Source organism: Lissotriton helveticus, chromosome 10 (genome assembly GCF_964261635.1).
Source record: "Lissotriton helveticus chromosome 10, aLisHel1.1, whole genome shotgun sequence".
NCBI classification, from domain to species: domain Eukaryota; kingdom Metazoa; phylum Chordata; class Amphibia; order Caudata; family Salamandridae; genus Lissotriton; species Lissotriton helveticus.
This window is the reverse complement of record NC_136071.1, coordinates 1,066,441,358-1,066,460,744: the sequence shown is the minus strand read 5'-3', so window position 1 is coordinate 1,066,460,744 and position 19,387 is coordinate 1,066,441,358. Positions and strand designations below refer to the sequence as shown.

Here is a 19,387-nt window from a genome sequence, read left to right as displayed (position 1 = left end):
TGCTTTGCCTTCTTGAGGAACTCTGAAGTCTGAAATCTAAGATTGCGTTCACGACCCAGTACGTCTTGGGGACCAGAAAGTAGCATCAGCAATTCCTATCTCTGACTGACCCCCTTGGCAATCAACATCATCACATTCTTGGAAAGGATATTGGTGTGGTCCACTGTTAACTGGTTGCAAACAGCGAATGTGAGGATGTTTGCCAAGAGAGGAAAGGGCAGACCCAGCTTAGACAAATTGAGAACGAATATGTCTGAAATTATCTAGTGCCGGTGGAGTAGGCAATAGGTTATCCTGCCCCTACAGGCCCCAGATGTCCATTTGAGGTCACATTAATGAGGTTTGGAAGTGTCACTGCAAACAAAGAGGGTTGATGCTGCTGCTATCCGTGACATTTGGCACCACCTCTCCCTCTCGAGTGTCATAAAAAGCCTGTATGGGCAGCGATGCCACTGAGAGAAATGCAAATGCCCTATAGTAACCACACAACTTACTGCATTGCTGATGGACAACAACCCCAAAGAGCCAGCCATAGCTCTGTCATTTTTTTTAATGCCACATGTAATTTTCTCAGAAAATCGGATCCCATCAAAGTACATATCCAACAATGAAGCCAGGAAAATCAAGTGGAGCATATTGAGTAGTGTTATCTATAATGATACTTGTACCCAGTAAATGAACAACTGAGTCTGTGATGTCCAGTCCAGAAAGTAAAATATATTCAACAGGATATTGTATACAATGGACTTTTGGTGCAAAGCTATTCTGTAGGTCTTCGGGTAGCGCGGGAAAGATTTCACACATCATGTCTCAAAGGGTGTGGCTGGTAGATGTCAACCATGCAGCGCTACACTGCCCAGGAACAAACTTTTCTGCCCTTTGCGTCAATAATCATTGATTCTCTTTTCCTAGGAGCTGCAGGAAAGGATTTAGGGTTGTCCAATAGAGACCGGTACCACAATGTTCTCCATAGTGGGATGCTGTATCAAAAAGTAGGCTCACCAGTATATGGTCAATGGTGCCGAGCAATGAGGCTGAAATAGAAAATGGTTTTGACCAGGCTGACATAATTAGGTCATTTAGACACCTTGTTAAATATTAAAAGAGGCTCTGATATACCATTCCAGGTTGGCAAAACTCAGGAAGATGACTGGATTCGGCCTCTTTAGAGGAAGGGGTATCATAGCACTTGTTTCACACTACTAAACACAGCAGCAAAATAAGTATTTTTTCAGAGGTTGGGTCCCAAAGGGAAATCAAGGGCAGATTGTGCAGAGGTATCTAGGTCTATGGCTTTCTGTAAATTGAGATACTAGCTAGCATCATTATAACAAATGGGTAGTAAGCTATCAGCCTCCTCAGCATTGTGGGTAGGTTGAGGTCCCTGTATTGCATCAAAGTCACACCCAAAATAGCCTCACTCCTGCAGCACTATTGCTGCTGAGGTATAAGTACTGGTGGAAGTGAGGTAGGTTAACTGCAGGGGAGACTTCCTCTACAATTTGTTGCACCTTTTATGACTGCATAGTGTTCCATTGGGCAAACACTAGTCATCAATATGTTTGAACCTGGGTCCAGAGACAAGACCAGATCTGGAACAAGTCCTTCCAGAGGTAATGGAGAATGGAGGCACAACTGGTGAGGCTAGCAGTACAGGGGTGGGCGCATGGCATGTCAAGGTACAAGAAGTGGCGTGAACTCACTTCACCCAATGTCAGTTAGTGCCAGAGGAGGGCCCACTAGCAGCAATACACCAGATGCCACTGCTGAGTCCATGGGGCCTGAAGAAATGCCAGATCCATTTTGAATATCTACAGCATTTTTGAAAGGGTCAACCTTTAGTCAATTATGCCCAAGGGAATTAAGGGGGGGGGGGCACATCAGCTCCAGGATTGATATCAGGTTAAAAAAGAAACGCAAAGCCGGAGTAGGGTTTCAAAACTTCAAATGCGAGACATCTCCCTTGAACAGGAGCATATGGATGACAAAGTGTTTTACTTATTTTTCCTATGTTTCTTGACTTGTCCTTCACCTTCAACTTACTTGATGAGAATGATCTGGATGGTTAGAGATGTGGCAATCTGGATAAGGATCAACCAAATCTTTGTGTTTGGCAACGTAGAGTTTAGTTTCAGAGTCCTTGAAGGCACTGGGGTGCATCAAGGAATATGTGTCACAGGACTCAAAATCATGCTTGGTACCAGGGCATCACAGGCAGGCATTGTGCAGATCCCTAACCAACATCTGCTTCCAGCAAGCATGACATAGTATGAAACTTGTTGTCTGTTGGGGCTGACATCCCGGCACACTGCCAAGAAATTTCAAGTTAAAAATTACTTTGGTAAGTACCAAAATCTGCAGGAGCGAAGCTTCCTCTCTGTGTCAAAGGACGTGTAAAAAAAGAGGAACTGACATCAGGGTGCACGGGTGGCACCTACTTGCAGGACAAACTGGAGGCAGGCTAAAGACATGACCGTGGCTGATGGTTCCACCAGCCAGCTAACATGAGCTATGGTAAACATTTTCTGGATTCGGTCTGGTGCCTGGAGAGTTTCACAACGCGAGGAAAGTATGGTTTGAAGTATCTAATAGGATGTGGATTTCTGCAGATATCATTTGAAGGTTTGTCACAATCAATTTTTTTAAATCTTCTAATTCCCCAAATATTGTGTATAGTATCTCTGAGGAATGGCCAATAGAAATATTTCAGGATCTTTCCATATAAATGAAGGAGGAAAATAATTTCAAGGCAGAATGACCCTCTTCCGTCCTGCTAATTCCACCTAGGATAATGACTGCTTCAAAACTCTGCTAAGTAACTCCAAAAAATACAAAGAGCCTCAATGCTTGGAATAAATACATGGAACAATTAAGCAAACTACTAATTAAAACTTCATTCAGACACTGCGCCTCATTTAAAGCATTGATGTTCTAATTATATGATTTAAATATTCTACCATTTTTATTGTTGAAAAATATATTATTATAGCTGTGTTCACTTGCTTGATGATTATATTCACGAGTAAATTATTCTACTATTTTATGCTCCACCAAATATATTAAATTAGTTAGATAAATAATCAGATACACTTTATGGCTCGTGCAAAACTACCCTGAAAGTCTTTGAGCCACACATTTGCTCCCCCAGGTATATTCTAGTGCATTTCAGGCAACAACAAACAGGTGGAAGATGGTAGATTGATTAAAATTCTATTAATTTAAAGAAAATAACAGTCATGGTGGCAATAACGTGTGTAAATTCTGTGATGATTTTATTACCATATATTATATTTTACAGGTTTCTTTTCCAACAGCCAATGCGCAAACTGTACACCATACCTTAAAACAAAATAAGGTATAGCATGTGTAGGCATGGTAACTTAGGGACCAACACACAAAGCACTACAAGTCAAACTATATATTACAAAACAATACAAGTAATACTGCTCAAAGCAATGTTATAGCTTCCATAAAAGACACAAAGGATAGCAAAAGCCAATTGGAATTAGAAAAAAAAAAGTACAAGAAAAGCTGCAGCTGACTTTCCTGTTGATCACAATTGCAGTGCTCAACAATTGTTTAGTTGGGCTTGTCAAATTAGTGGTGCATGAGAGCTAGATTCATGCTGGATTTTCAGGATATACATAGGAGATCAATTTACTTGCAGTTCATCTAAATGGTAATCCACTTACAAAGTCCTTGGTTAGGCTGAACGTTTATCATAGATCTTGCCCTCATGGACAAAGCTGGAAAGAATTCTATAAAGGTATTATCTACAGGTTCAGCTGTGTCGACAAACATGATCAAGATGACTATTTGCATGTAGCAGCGCTTAAAAAAACCTGCTTATAATGAGGTCAGCACGCTATTAGTATTGCATGCTGGGCACTTAGTGATGTGCAGCATGTGTATTTGGTGTAGCAGAAACAATAAACAATTGCATGATATTGGTACATTTTTTCCAGCCTGCAGTTCACTAATGCAGACCGTCCCTTTGAACCTCAAATAATGAAAAATTATTTCAAAATCACAACAAACGTATTCACAATATGTACATGTTTAAATCTGATAATTTATCTACAGAAGAGGCTTAACTGTTGAAACATTAAAAAGAAGTAGCACACTGTTGCTAAATTTAAATACATTTTTAGAAAATGTAAATATAAATACAAACAAGAAAGCATTTGGTCATGTCCCTATACCAGTATCTTGTCTCTGTTTAACATGTGATATGCGATTCAAACATTTTAGCTGAACAGGTCACAGATTTTAAACTGTGACTAGCTCAATAGTAATGAGATGATGGTAGGATTATGATTCATGAAAATAGAGGCAATATATCAAATTTGGATTTAGGCATGATATTTGCCTGCACTTGTACTATGGTCTTGTATTGCACCTAGATGGTAAACTTTTCTTAAAAATTACATGTGATATATTATTATCCTAAAATATACTAAAATGAAAAAAGAGTTACTTTGACCATGGTCTTAAGATAGAGGTCTATTGATTACTATATATATATTTGTTATTATATCTAAAATGTAGTGCCCAGTAAACCTAACCTGCTTTATTGACTCTACTGTAATGTACTGCAACAAACCCATAACAGCAAACCCATAAGAGGGGGTCGGCATGTGCAACTGCAGTATTGATTTCACTTACTACCATTCTTCACATATGCTGTCAGAGAAACCAAGGGGCATATTGTCAAGGGCTTTATCTCTGCTTTTTTGGCTTTAAAAGCCATAGAAGCGGAGATAAAAATATCGCCCTTTCAACAACAGGGTGTTAACATGCAAAATAGCATGTTAGCACCCCTTCCACTACGCTTCCCTTTGCATCTCTAATGAGATGCAAAGTGGGCGTTCCAGAGCAAAATAATTGGAGAAATGTCGCTAAGCGACATTTCTCCTATTATCAAGCTTCACGCTAACCCTGTTAGAGACAAAAAAAAGCGGCGCTAACCACGGTTAGCGCTGCTTTTTTATGTCTGCTAATTTTCAGACTTAGCCATGTAACCCAATTGGAAGTGGATTACATGGCTAAGATCACCCTGCCCTATCAGCAAGGTTTCGCTGGTTGCAGTGTGATTTATGTTTAATTTTGTGTATTAACATGTGATCTTAACTTCTTGGAGAAGAGAAGGCATCAAGGAACATATAACCTCAGTACTTGATTAAAGTCTCTGCCTGCTAGTGACAAAGCTATTCATTCATTTTGTAAAAAGAAGTTTCAATTCTTACAATAAAAAGGAAAATGCACACAACACACTTTGGGACCGACTTAAGAGTTTGACAGACAGGGTACTGATTCATAAATATGAAGGATTACCCTGCTGGCCAAACCCTTGGACTGCCCTCCTCATCAGAGATCGGCAGACCTTGCATATTCCTTCAATGGAGCCCCTGTTGGCTCTGTCAACAGAATATTATTCTGATGGCCCAACAGAGTAGCGGGCATCAGAGGAAGGACATTACGCTCTCTGCTGTAGTTAGGATGGCCACTGTAATGCCTTTTTGTTACTGTCTGTCGCTATCAGGAAAAACCTGTTAGTGAGGGGCAGGAAAAAAACAAGAATGACCCCTAAACCCTGGGAGAAACCTACCAAGTTGTGGGGTATTCTTTTTCTCTCCCAAAAACAAGCTCCCACTTTGTCAATAGTTTGGTGTTCAGCCATCAAAACTGACCGCAGCTGTCTAAAACATTTAGTACATTGAAAGGAACTGCTGTGACAGTGGTTTCTTTCAAATAAGTGAGTTGACTGCAGGGTCGTCTGACATCTCTAAATGAGGCAGGTGGAGTACCCTGGAGATGGCAGAGGTCATCCTGACGGACACTACTCCATCTGCTAAACTTTAAATCAGTCTCTAAGTCTAGCACTCCTCTCCCAAACGATTCCTCATTTCACTGAATACTTAGAATAACACCTTTCCATGCTGAAGAATGTAACATGGACAAACCGGTGGACCCCAGATATGTACTCATCAGGCTAGGTGCCCCTTCTCCCCACAGATTCACTGCTACCATGTATGATAAGATAACCTATAGAGTTGACCAATGTTGGAAGGCTTGTTTTGGTAATTATAAATATATGAGCCTGGCTTATGTTTTCAATGATTGCTAAATATGTGGAGAATGGAAAATGTCAGCCAAGGGCAAAGTGAGAACCTACTTTGAAAACAGAAATAGTTATAGTTACTGTGTTTTTCCTGTCCCCTCTATCTTTAGAGGATACTTTCTCTGTAGAGGAAGGCATGTGCATTGCGTCTGAAACAAATAGCGTATACACTATCTTTTAGGTGTGCCAATGTATGCAATGTGCTAAGAGGTTGCCAGAAATTATGCAGACGATTGAATAACTACAAGGTGGTCTAGTAGACTAGTCAATAGACAAGAATACACTCACACGTAATTTTCACTTCCAATTATGCGGAATGCCAGGGACATAGGTGTAAGAAGGCAGAGGAAAGAAGGCTGCAACAATAATTTTCTAATTTATAAGGAAATCTGAAATAATCTTTGGAAGGAAATAAAAGTTATAGAAGGGCTCCTTTCTACTAAAAATTGCATGACGTTCTAAAAAAGGATATAACCCGAAGCTCAGAGTAAGAGCTATTACTTAAGCGACTTTCAACCACATTTCAGATCAGAAGACATTTTTTTCTTGATGAATGTGACATATTCTTCAAGTAAACACGAGTGTGAGATATTGCATGAGGGTAATGTGTAGAAATATGCCCATCTCTGACCAAAGTGTGTGAATTGTCAAGGCATACACAAGCCAAAGAGCTGATTTCAAACAATTCATAGTTATGATGGTTTGACGTTAATACTTTTAAAATGTAATATGTTCTCAGTGTCATTACTCATTCAGCATTAGGATACATCCCTACAACTGAGGTTTATGGCCAACTTGATACTGAGAACAGTCATATAGTTATCCTTTGTCAGTACAGACTACCTGTCACAGCGAATATTCTTCAAATGTGCAGAACAGAGTTGCTGGTGCTTCTTAATGCACCTCAAAAACAAAGACATCTGCTGCCGATTGGTACTCCATTCTGTGAGGTAAATGATCAAAATATTGAAAGCAGATATCATGAGCATCGAAGTTCACTAGACAAATTAAATGGCTGTTAACTCCTTGTTCATTTAATTTAAGTTTGTAGACCATTAGCAAATTTTGGTTTAAAAAATAAATAAATGTCAATTTAAGCATCCATAAGTACTTACAACTGATCATTTTCATCCAGCACCTAAGAATCCAGGGGGACTCACATCTACAGGCAATGAAAGCTGTATACTGTCTGTATTATAGATATGAATTGCTTCTAGACTGAAGTAGTATGCAAAGGTTTACAAACCCTTCCTGTGGTCAGAACAATCTCTTTCAACTTTGACAAGAATAAGTTATCATTTTATCTATTCAGCTGAGCCTATTGACCTGAAATGGTTGCAGAGAATGGTGAAATCCTGAAGTTCAGACATCTGATGCTTGCTTGGAGGAGAATTGCAGTATATCTGGATGTCATATCTGAAGTATAACTTATAAAAGGAGACCCCAGTCATCCACCAAGGACAGCGGGATATATCAATTATACATAATGATTTCAAGGAAAGGGGAATTGTTTTCCTTCAACAGACAGTGGCAGATTAGTTGCACTCTTGATTACAATCTTAATATTTATCCTATATCTCCTTTTTTATAGGACATCCACAGCAGAGGTATACACCACAGAGCCACATTTCATTCCATTCCTCGGTATTCAAATTGATTACAAATATTCCATATATTTACAAAACATTCAATGGTGTGTTAGTGGTAACTAGATAATTACAAGAATAGTCCCTATGCATAGAAGTTTTTCAATGTGTAACACAAGAATTAGGGAGTCAAAATGTGATGAAAGCCTGATTTCCTGCGTTTGGTGCCACTTTACGAACAATGAATATTCCACTGGGGGTATTAAACCACCTGAAATTAAGAAAATTTTCCTTATGATTCTGGGCATTGGGGAAATTGTGTACTATGCTGGGATATTTGGCACATGGATGTACTAACCCTAATAAAGTCCTATGGACGAAAAGCGTTGGCTGGGCGGATTGACTTTTTGATAAAGGAATCAATAATATGAAATCAAAACAAAAATACACGACTCCTGATGGACTGAATTCGATTGAATAGATGTTATATGTGACTTTTGGATGACAAAATATCATACATTGAGCTTTCATTGCTCAAATTGAGACATATGAAATGTGATTATTTGCGCTCCTTTTTCAGTTGTTGTATAAATATAATGAAGGTCCATAATAAAGACAATTCTTTTAGTAGAAAAATCTTACAGTATTAGACTCCAGATAACGGCAATAGTTGTTACACTCTGAATTTTTTTATTTAGGGTGCACATTCTTTTAATTAGTTGCGACTTTTAAAAGAGCCTCCCTCCCCTTGAAGCTAGAAATGTATCCTTTTATGGGATCATGTTTATCTGATTCATGTATTATAGTTACAGCTGTTAACTGATTCAATTCCATTCTGAAGCATTGTTTTGCTGCAGAGAAGGATTGTATATGACTTTACCAATTCAATTTAGGAAGCAATTCCCATGGATACAAAAGCATTGCTAAGTAGGCAGATCTCTTCCCACGCCTGTTTCCATTAACAAACTAGAGGTGAATTGGGTGACAACTGTTTCTTCAATGTAGGGCAAAGGTATATTATGAGTCCCTGAAGAATCATGGCCTTAAAGTACACAAGTAGGGAAGATAGTGGGCAGGAAAACAGAAAGGGCAAAGTGAATGTCAATTTAATCAAAGCTGCACACCTTATGCAAAACAATAAAAAACAAATTTCACAGCTCCTCACCCTAAGACAAATATGTAGACTCACCGTCCTCAGAAATATAAGCTGTGGCCATTTTAGCTAGTGAGATGGCCATGTATGTGGTTATCTGAGTCAGATACCCCTAAGATTGGGAAACAAAGTTGTCTAGTAGGGACATATTTTGTGCCTTTTGGTGCAAATCCTGAGTGCAGTGATAAATGAACTTTGGGTTGAGCTGGTGGTAGCCTGATCTGCTCAGAATGGAGACAGAATTATCCAGATTCAAATCAGCCTTCGGAAAGTGGAAATATTTGGTTAGAATGCTATGCAATCGAAGGAAATTAGACAAAGCAAATATTATCCTTGACTAAGCCTATTTTATTTGAAAGAAAATAGTTCTCAAGATAATTAATTAAGATTGTGTTTTGTTACATTTGGTTTTAAAAAGTAAGGGTTGGTAGAACGTGGATTTTCACTCTCTGGAGTTCCCCAGAGTTATATATAAACTCAGCAATAATCTGAGAAGTTGCGCCAACAGACAGAAAATGCGTGCAGTGTGCCCGTGCTGCAATTTAGGGCTGTTAGTGTGAATACATACTTGAAAAATTAATTTGAGTTGATTGTTCTGCTTCTCAAGTGGAAAATCTACTTGAGAAGCAGCCCTCTGGCCGCTCACAACCACCTGCTTTAGAAATGCATGCTGGAAGGCTTCCTAGCAGGCAGAAATCATGCTGGGGCTGCAAATCTCGCTCGTTTGGTGCAGCTATGCAATGTTTCCATTATCATCACTTTGCTCAAACAGGAAAGAAATTCTGCCACATGGTGATCACCATATGATGGAATTTGTCCGGAACTCCTTGTTACAAGCGTAACGTGGAGTCGCCACAATGCTCCCATTTCGCAAGAAGAATTAAAAATTCTACCCAGCCCTAGTAAAAATAGCTCAAAATAGAGTTTGCCTGATTTCTGCCAGTACTCCCACCTTTTCTAAACTCGGTCCTATGCCTTCTTTGCTATGAATATCATCTGGTGTTTGCTGACAATGTCCTTGTGTACAAAATAGGTATACCTTGCATTTGCATCTTTTTCCTCTCATATTCAACTGTGCAAAGAACATTAATTTATTATATGGCATATATTTTGGCAGAAAATATTACCTTAAGTAAAAAAGAAAACATTTTTTAAAAGAAGTACATTTTTTCATTACTTCTATTATTTTACTGTCACCCATCTACATAGTAGGAACGCCGCCTTGCAGAAATATGATTTTTTTTTAAAGTATGCCTTCTGTTAACATTACAAAGAACATGAATCAATATTAAAATGCTGTATTACTCTTTACCCCGAAATATCTTGTGGCATTATTTAAAAGACAATTTCATGTTGTAAATATACAATGTACGCAACTTGTGTTCGCATCTATCAACTATACAGCACTCAAACAAAGATGCATTTACTTTACAAGTACATATATTTAATATTATTCATTTCAAATATTTTTTGCCTCAAACATCAATAATCTTTTACAAATGTAACCTTACCTTCAGTTAAAAAAATACAAAATTTCTCATCTAATGAGATAGATCTTCATGTCAAATCTGTAAAGACACATTAATAATTTTACATTTTGTTTTCACACAAAACCCTTTAATTAGAAGGGTCGGACCTGCCTCTTAAATGAAAATGCAGAATTTTAGAGATATACAATATGTAGTATTATATATACATAAGGTATGTCTATTGCTTGAAAGAGAGCTTAAGCACAAACACAATTATTCACTTTTGAAATTGTTTAAAAAATCCTGCAGTGGGACATTCTCAAGTTGTGCTAAGGTGCCCAACAGAGGACAATTACAACACTGTCTCACAGCTATCTACCAAGATAAATGTTCTTGTATTTTTATGCAACTTTCGTAAACAACATTATAATGACACGTTAAGGTTGCATAGAAAGTGAAACTTCAAAAACATGAACGCACAATAAGGCACAGATTGTCAACATTTAATATACCTGACATGTGGGGACTTGGCATGTGACACAACTTCAGCCAGTTTTGAGTTTTGAACTACCACTGATTTTCTTACTGGAACCTGTAGTCCAAGTATCTAATGGGAAAAGTGCTAACTACAAGTCTCAGAATTAAAAATGATATTGGTTAAAAGACAGGCTGAAGGTATGGAAAGCCAGGACCACATGTGAGCTACAAAATAAGTGTAGCAAGCCTACTTAATTTGCAAGCATAAAGGCCTTGTTTCACATAATCCAAATAATATTTATGTTGACCCTGTTTCACGACCAACAGTAGACCTAACATGCATTAGCATTTATTAGCATTTAGTGGCATTAAGTTTCAGTATCTATACCAAATACATAAGTGAACCACTGTACAGAAAAGCTACATCCTGCATGTATGTGTTGAGCCATCTTAATTACTACAAGTATTTTACACAATAGCCATAGAGTTAATAAGGCTTCGGCAACATCTGTGCGTTGTTTGGAAATGTACTTAGGTTATATACAAATGTTATTATCTATGAAATTGTAGCGTAATTTACATTGAATGTCCATGAAGAAACATGCGACACTTTTATTAATTCATTTAGGATATTACTATTGGTCACTGAACAACTTCCTGCATGCAAATAGCTGGCTTTGGTTCCAAGCATCAAGTTGAGTTGAAGTGTGGACTGCAGTCTAGTGTGAGCTGGAATTGTTCAGTGACTAAGGTGCAATATACAGCATACCTGTACGAAAACAGGAGTATTAATATTAATATGCCTGGTGTTGTCTGATAGGCACTTTTTGCTGCTGATAAAAAGACTGCACTATTTTATTTTACAAAAAGTGCAAAGCACACACTTATTCTCATAAAAGTAATATATTGCAAAGATGTGACCGGTGTGTAAAAAAACACAGACAAAAACAACAGAACACATCAAACTTATAAAGAGAAGATGTCCGATGTCCTCTAATAAGTGCTTTTGGTTTTCATCAGCTATGAACCTGATTTTACTTCTCTTGCAGTGAAATCGCACTGGGAGAGAAAACATTAGCACTTTACACACAGTTACAATTAAGGCTTCCGAAAGAGTGCAAATTTGTTTTCCAACCAAAACAAATCTTGCCTTATATTATGATTTACTGCTCAGTACTTACAAATTATGGACATTTTGTTGTTAAACAGCCAATGTTCTGTATCACTGAAAATGTAATATGCACTTGTATTTCAGGAGAAAAGAGTGTCCTCTCCCTCAAAAATATAATTGCCTCACTGCCCCTCAAAAGAGCTTTGGATAGATTCCTTATTGGATATAGTGCAATGAGACTCAAATTCCATATAAAGTCTTGCTTTAAGAGGTCTTTCCAGATTCACAGTCTGCACTTCACATCATCCTTCAACAGCCAACAGAGTAACACTCAAAATTCCATGTGATCTTACAGATCACCTGTTCACATAAATCCACTGGATGCCAGATCTGGATACTTTCTGGGTTCTGTTCGATGATGCGGAGTCTGAAAAGGTGCTGTACTTTGCGTGCTATTTACAATGTTTAATGGAGTCAGATATGAATTGATGATATTTCCTCCACTGAAACCATTTTGGAACTGAAAGGAAAAAAAAGCACACCATTAGAACTGGTATGGGTTACTGGCCCCTTTTGGAACGGTCTTTCTAAAGATAACATATATATATACATATATATATATATGCACATGTACTTAAAGTAGCATTATATTTCTTCTCAAAGTTAAATATGAGGAAGAATATTAAAACAGAATAAGTGAAAATAACATCAGAATAACTTTTTTGCTTTTGATAATGTGTTTGAAAACCTCTTTTCATAGTAATGTATTAGAGACCACAGGAGTTGTAACTTGCGAAAAACTTTCCTCGAAGATATAAATTCAAAGACCTTCAAGGTCACTTACATCAGGTCTAACTTGTTCCTTTGAATATTGACAAATGAGGGAGTACTTCTAGCCCCCATGAGGAGCGACATTCATTGACTGATTTATAAAGCATTCCTTTCCGGGAAAATATACAAGGTTAGTCATGATGCGGCATGCAGTGTTGCAGGCATAGCCCACAAGGCCACATTTCTGAAGTTGATCTCTTAAAGATATATGTTATGGAAAAAGTAGACCCCTATGTTGTCAACTAGTAGTCAAGGCATTATGTTATGTTATGTTATATTATCAGAGCTTATACAGCACAAAGCTGCCCCTGCAAAGGGGCGTCCCGGCGCTTCCAGCATCAGAAAACGGGATTAACCACTACAGAGGGATAGCTCTAACAAACATTGAGACCAGAGAGTTATACTAAAGGAAAGAGAAAGGTTTTGATGGCTTTCCTAAAAATCCAACAGACCCTTCAAACCACGTATTTGAACAGGCAGGGTGTTCCATAATTTGGCCGACAGGCAACGGAAGGACCGTCCGCCCGCTCGACAGCGTTTTACACGGGGGACATTGACCAAATGCTGCCCTAAGGAATGCAGTGAGCGGAGGGAGTATACGGGGTAAGCAAGTTACAGAGCAGGCTAGGCATAGCGAGCTTCAGTATCTTGAAAGAAAGACATAAAGTCCTAAATTGAATCCGCTCCGCCATGGGAAGCCAATGAAGTTTCCAGATGGTGTCAGCAATAGGACAGAACCGAGGGAGCCCCAACAAGGTTCTGGCAGCAGCGTTTTGGACCCGCTGCATCCAAATAATTTCAGCCTGATTGGCCCCCAACAGCAGAGAACTAGCATAGTCCAGTCGGGATAGTTAAGTCAACTGGACAATCAGCTGACGTGTTGATGGTTCGAAAAACTTCAAGAGTGGTTTAAGACCCCGCAAGAGGCCGAAACACGTGCCAGCAACTTTTTTGGTATGGATTTGAAAGATAAGAGAGGAATACATCCACACCCCCAAGTTCTTAACCACCTCCTTTGGTTCAGGAGTCTTGCCCAGGGCACTCGGCCACCAGTGCTCACCCCACAAGCTTGCATTCTTTCTGACAAGCAAAACCTCAGTTTTATTCGCAATTAGCTGCAAATAGTTGGTGGTCATCCATTCAGCTACGGCCGTCAGGCCATCTCTAAACCTGGAGGCGTTCAAAGTAGAACCTTTAGCCAGTGCAACCACTAGCTGCGTATCGTCCGCATATGAGACCATAGTGAGGCCCCACTGCCTAGCGACCGCTGCCAGTGGCTGAACGTTTAAAGGGTCAGCTGGGGAGAGGGATTTAATTTTTGCACTCAGTCGAGTAAGCTTGTCTTGTGAAATCTCGGGGATAATCGTAAAACAGGAGCGTGGCACAGGTCTTGAAGAAATAGAAATAGGGCGGAAGGTCATAGGAGGAAAGGACCTATAAATAGCACGCACTTTCTCCACAAAGAAGGAGGCCAAATCTTCACATTGGTGTTCGGATGAGATTACGGGCGCCGAGTTTTTCCTAGCTCTGAGATCTTTTAAGATATTGAAAATACATTTAGCAGGGTTGGAACTAAGCTTGATCTCGTTGGCATGGTAGGCCGCCTGACCCTTAAAAACAGCTCTATGGTAAGATTTAATCTCGGCCAGATAACATGCTTTTTTCCCAGGGTCATAATCTTTCCTCCACTCACGCTCTGTTCTTTTACAGGCCTTCCTCAATGTAATCAGAGAGTCGTTGTACCAAGGACTGGTGTCGTGAGTACGTCCCTTAAACCAACACGCCAGGATGAGTCAATCCAGTCCCCGTGTGATCCAGTCACAAAATACATAATAACCTGACTCTGCGCTATCAAGAGAACCCAGCGGATCAGCACTAAGAAGTGCATGAAAGTCCTCTAGTCTCAATTTCCGCCAAGGACGTTTAAAGACAGTCTCGCTGAATGGCCTTATTAAACGGCTCGAAGATTGGGAAGGACATTTCTACCAACAGATGGTTGGACCAGCCCATAGGAGTAGGCACCGCCACAGTCGCAGACTCAATATTAGAAAAAATAGGGTCTAACAAATGGCCGCCATGTCTGCAAGCAAGCTACAGATCGTATTGTCTTGCATGAGATCAAAATGCAGATTCAAATCACCAAAAATACTAAAATTAGCAGTACCCACAGCAAGAATGCCCACTACCTCCAAAAGTGCATTTTTAAAGTTAGTGGCTGACCCTGGTGGCCGGTACACTAGGATCCCCGAGAGAGTCAAATGGATACCCACTGTGATACTAAAACGGGCACATTCGCACCCCTCAACTGCTTCCTAATGAAGAGACAGTAATAACAGGATTTAAAAATCACCACAATGCCGCCCCCTAGTCTCCCTGTTTATCATGCAGATGGAATAGCCAGAGAGCAGAGCTAAGTTTGGCTCAGCCACCGTGTCCCCATTAAGCCAAGCCTCCTTCAGAAAAAATATGTCCGGAGCTTCCTCAGTAATTAGGTCATAAATTAGGAGATACAAATGAACTTATAAACAGTTTGGTGTTTCTCTGCTTTAAATTAGTTGGAATAAACATTAAGGAAATCAACTACAGCAGAGTGACCTTACAACGAATTATGATGGATGGATGGAAGTATGCATTTGAAACAATCGTGTAGCTGCAGTGTCAATGCTAAACAAGAGCATCTAGGATGTCGCTGATTTAGCATTCAAATTATTTGTTAAAACACATTTGGGTGTCCATAGCACACACCAGTTACTGGGCCTGTCCATATCTTAGGAAAAAACTATTCTGGCCACAGATAAATGAGCATCAGTACACAAACAAATGTCCCTTAGGAAAAGGAAACATACTTTAATATACCAATAATGCAATAGCACACAAAAGAAATAGGTGCAAGGCACACTGGGTATGACTATGGTGCTACAGGAAAATGCATTTAAAATCATACTCAGAAATAAATTCAAAGGTGCATGCTCATAGGAGAGGACACAAAGAGACCACTTTATCCAAGATCCTCTGGTCCATCTATTGTGCTTGTACCCCATTAGATAATGGTTATAGAACCAAAACCAGGTCTATAGAGGAGCCCCTGTACCCTCAAATAATATCAGTACCTGAATATTTGCTTGCATGTTCCAGCAGGACTTCAGTCAATGTTGCTGCTGTTGTGGTTCAGCGCATTAGGCCCTGCCTCTTTCTAGACACAAGACGCAAGGCTACAAATGTTACAGTTGGGCTGCGAAAGCAGTAGTAGCCTTTGATGTAGTTCTGGCCCAAAACACCGAATGACAGGTGAAGAGCGCTGATCCACAGGTCCACAGGAAAATTCACCAAGGTTTGTATGGGGACTAGGGCTGGTCCCAAGAGCCTGCTCCCCAGAGTCCCTGTCACATGACCCCAGGGGAGCACAGGAGGAGGGAGGGAGGGTAAATGCCACAGGATATGCTTAAAGTACCAACATAGGTACAGGACTTCATTGGGGACAGCAATGGCTTATTAATCCTGCAGTCCCATGCCATTGATGTCCAATTGGTCTAGGATTTTACCAAGGGAATGAGCTCACACATTCTTTTGAGCAAAACACACATTTGGCCTTGGGGATGCAGCTGAGCCACTTCAGCATCAAGATCGAATCCTGGGATGTCTCTCTGGTGAGTCCTTGTTAGCCATGATTCTGTTTGTTCTTAGACCTTGGAGGGAGCTGAGAACATCTGAGGCCTTTGAAGATAACTGGGGGCACACACTATTGTGGCAGGGCAATCCTCAGCTACAGTCAGCAAAACATATGGGTGATTTACAAAAGCATGTGAAAGGTCAGTCTGATTCCTTTGGGCATCACCTCCACCAGACTGCTGAAAATGGTCTTCTCTGGGCAGATTTCCTCCTCCAGGAATGCTGTTACTCAGTAAGCTTGGTAGATTCATTTCAAAGGCAGAAGAATGGCTTTCTTCAAGCAAATAGTTGCAAACATCTTAAGGTGTTGTCCCCCGCTGAGAAACTGTTTCTCAAAAGTAACCCTGCCTTTCTGGAGAATGTAAGCTACTCTGGGCAATGAGAAATCTTGGAGACATTTGCATCTGGTTCAGTCCTCCAGGCGTGGATTGTTACTTACTCATGCATTATTCTGGAAATGGTTCAAAGTGGTTCCCTTACTTTGGGTAGCAGTCCTCTCCACAGCAGACACTGTATTTGCCTTGATGGTTCAATAAGAAGCCGCCGAGCACAAGCACAAAAGAGGTGAAGCCTTCCACTTGACAGTTATCAGCCGTTGGTGGGCAGTACCACTGGGGGTAAAAAGGGCATTACTTTCTCTAAAATGTTAATTTCATCCTGCTTGATTCTCAAATTTCTTCATACAGAGATGACTCCTAATCTGTTGTTCATTAAAGTGTTGTACAGCTTATACTTTCTCAAGTAAAACTGTGTGTTTGTTGGACAACCTAACAGTCAGAACTGTTGGAGACTGATTCCCTACACACCTTCTGGATATGTTGACCAAAGTCCTGCTAGCTCACAATGCACCATCGGTACCCCTAACCTGACAGGGTAACAAATGGATTGTGCAACCTCAGAACATGACAACCCTGACTCACCAAGGAAATTGTGGTAACAGAAGAAGAACCCTTTCGCTTAATAACTTATGCATACCCAAAGAGATACACAGGAAATATACAGTAAAGAGATTCAATATTTATTAAAGCATTGTGGTTCTTAAGTAAAATACTTGTGCTTCAATAATCAATAAAAGAGAATATAATTATGTGATTAGCGTTATGAGAATGGTGAAAAAGATGAACAGTTCAACCATTTTGCTTATTACAGAGAATATTTGCTTGCATAAAAGTACTGTAATATCGTGTATTCCTATCTAGCTCATCCTAATTTATCATGTCTAGTGTGAGTGAATCTGCCAAATCCCTGTAGTGTGATCTAACTCCCCGTTACCCGAGGGTTAGTGTCATCAAGCTACCCGTCTTGGTGTAGAGCCAGGCAGCATCCCTTGCGTGAAGCAAATACAAATCAGCTGAGCAGGAATTCCAGCATGGATCAAAGTCTGAATGCCAGCGCAATGCTCCTCTGTCTAAACAAAGGTTTGATGTAATATGTGTGTGTGTATCCTGCACGGACAAAGTTTCCACCCTGAAACCCTAAAGAAAAGCATTCCGTATGGAGAATTACTAAGAATGCGGAGAAATTGCTCAGAAGAAAAAGAAATGGAGAAAAACTTCAAAGACACCAAGAAGAGATTCGAACAACGCGGTTACAAACACCGAGACATTCACCAGGGAGAAATGAAAGCCAGGATAAAAACCAGAGCAGAAACACTGTTACCTAAACCATCAAGTACCGCCCTGGGTAAAGAACTAACTAAGGCTGAGCCCCCAAGAATGATCGTCACTTACAGCAAGGAATGTTACAAAATTCGCAAAATACTAAACAAGTACTGGCATCTAATACAGAAAGACCCTGATATAGGTAAAAACATTGGAGATAGACCCTCAATAACCTACAGAAGACCTCCAAACCTAGCCAACCATTTGGTGCATAGCCATTATGAAGAGAGGAAACAGATCGACTGGCTCACCGAGAAAAAGAAAGGCTTCACCAGATGCAGTACGTGCAAAGCATGTAAGATAGGAAAAAACATGAAAACAATCAATGATCCAAAAGGCAAGACTTTTACCATAAGAGAACACATTACATGCGAAACAAGTTTTGTAGTGTATATGCTACAATGTTACTGTGGAAAACAATACATCGGCAGTACCACGTGCACCTTAAAGAAAAGAATGTTGGAGCACATTCGCGCAATTCAGAACAAAGATTCCACGTATGCCATGGCCAAACATCTAACGACCCACACAAACAAAACGTGGAAAGATACTCATTTCTTTGGTTTGACCACGGTAAAACAACATGAACGTGGTGGTAACAGGAAGCAAAACCTAAGAAGATTGGAATCAAGATTAATAATGCGCTTCAAAACGAGACAGCCGATGGGATTGAACGAAAATGAGGAACTTTATTTCCACCTTTGAAAAATGAAAAATGAAAAAAGAAAAAAATGTTGTTCTTTGTAAATTGCCAAAAAGGATATCTCAAAAACTAACAAACTCACAAGCCATTGGTAAATAATCATTGTAAAGAATATTCTGCTTTCTCAAACTAATGCACATGCACATGAAAGTGTCTGAAAACATGGCAGTGTGAAGGGCACTCAGCCCGAGTAAATAGGACATGACTGCACAGCCGGATGGATGACCACATGGCTTTAACAAGAAGGACAATTCAATCATATGTGCAGTCCATCACACTGCCAAGACACTCTGTCCTCGTGCTAAAAAGTTGAATGTAGGGCACTTAGCCCACAATAAAAACGCATAAAAACGCAAAAAAATGTAAAAAATGTAAAAAATGTAAATAACAATGCATAATGAATGCCAAACTGCATGTCCCATAATGCACCAGGATGAGCATTATAAGCTATATAATTGTAAGTGAAGTAGGACAACTGCTAACACTGCCGTGAAAAGGAACCATCTGGTTCGAAACGCGTAGGCTTGCACAGTGTCTAAATAAAACCTTAATTCCAAAGTGCAGGAGTGCTGGTTTTCATTTCATGAAAAATTATTCACGGGATCC

General features: G+C 39.7%; 1 protein-coding gene across 1 annotated transcript in view; it reads right to left on the bottom strand.

Annotated features, from left to right (window-relative positions):
- Window positions 1-10,282: 10,282 nt before the first annotated feature.
- AHR (aryl hydrocarbon receptor) overlaps window positions 10,283-19,387 on the bottom strand; it is a 510,239-nt gene continuing 501,134 nt past the window's right edge. Inside the window, exon 11 of the mRNA XM_078663779.1 lies at window positions 10,283-12,437. Coding sequence (XP_078519905.1) covers window positions 12,282-12,437 — 156 coding nt within the window. The 3' untranslated portion in view covers window positions 10,283-12,281. The remainder of the gene's footprint in view (window positions 12,438-19,387) is intronic.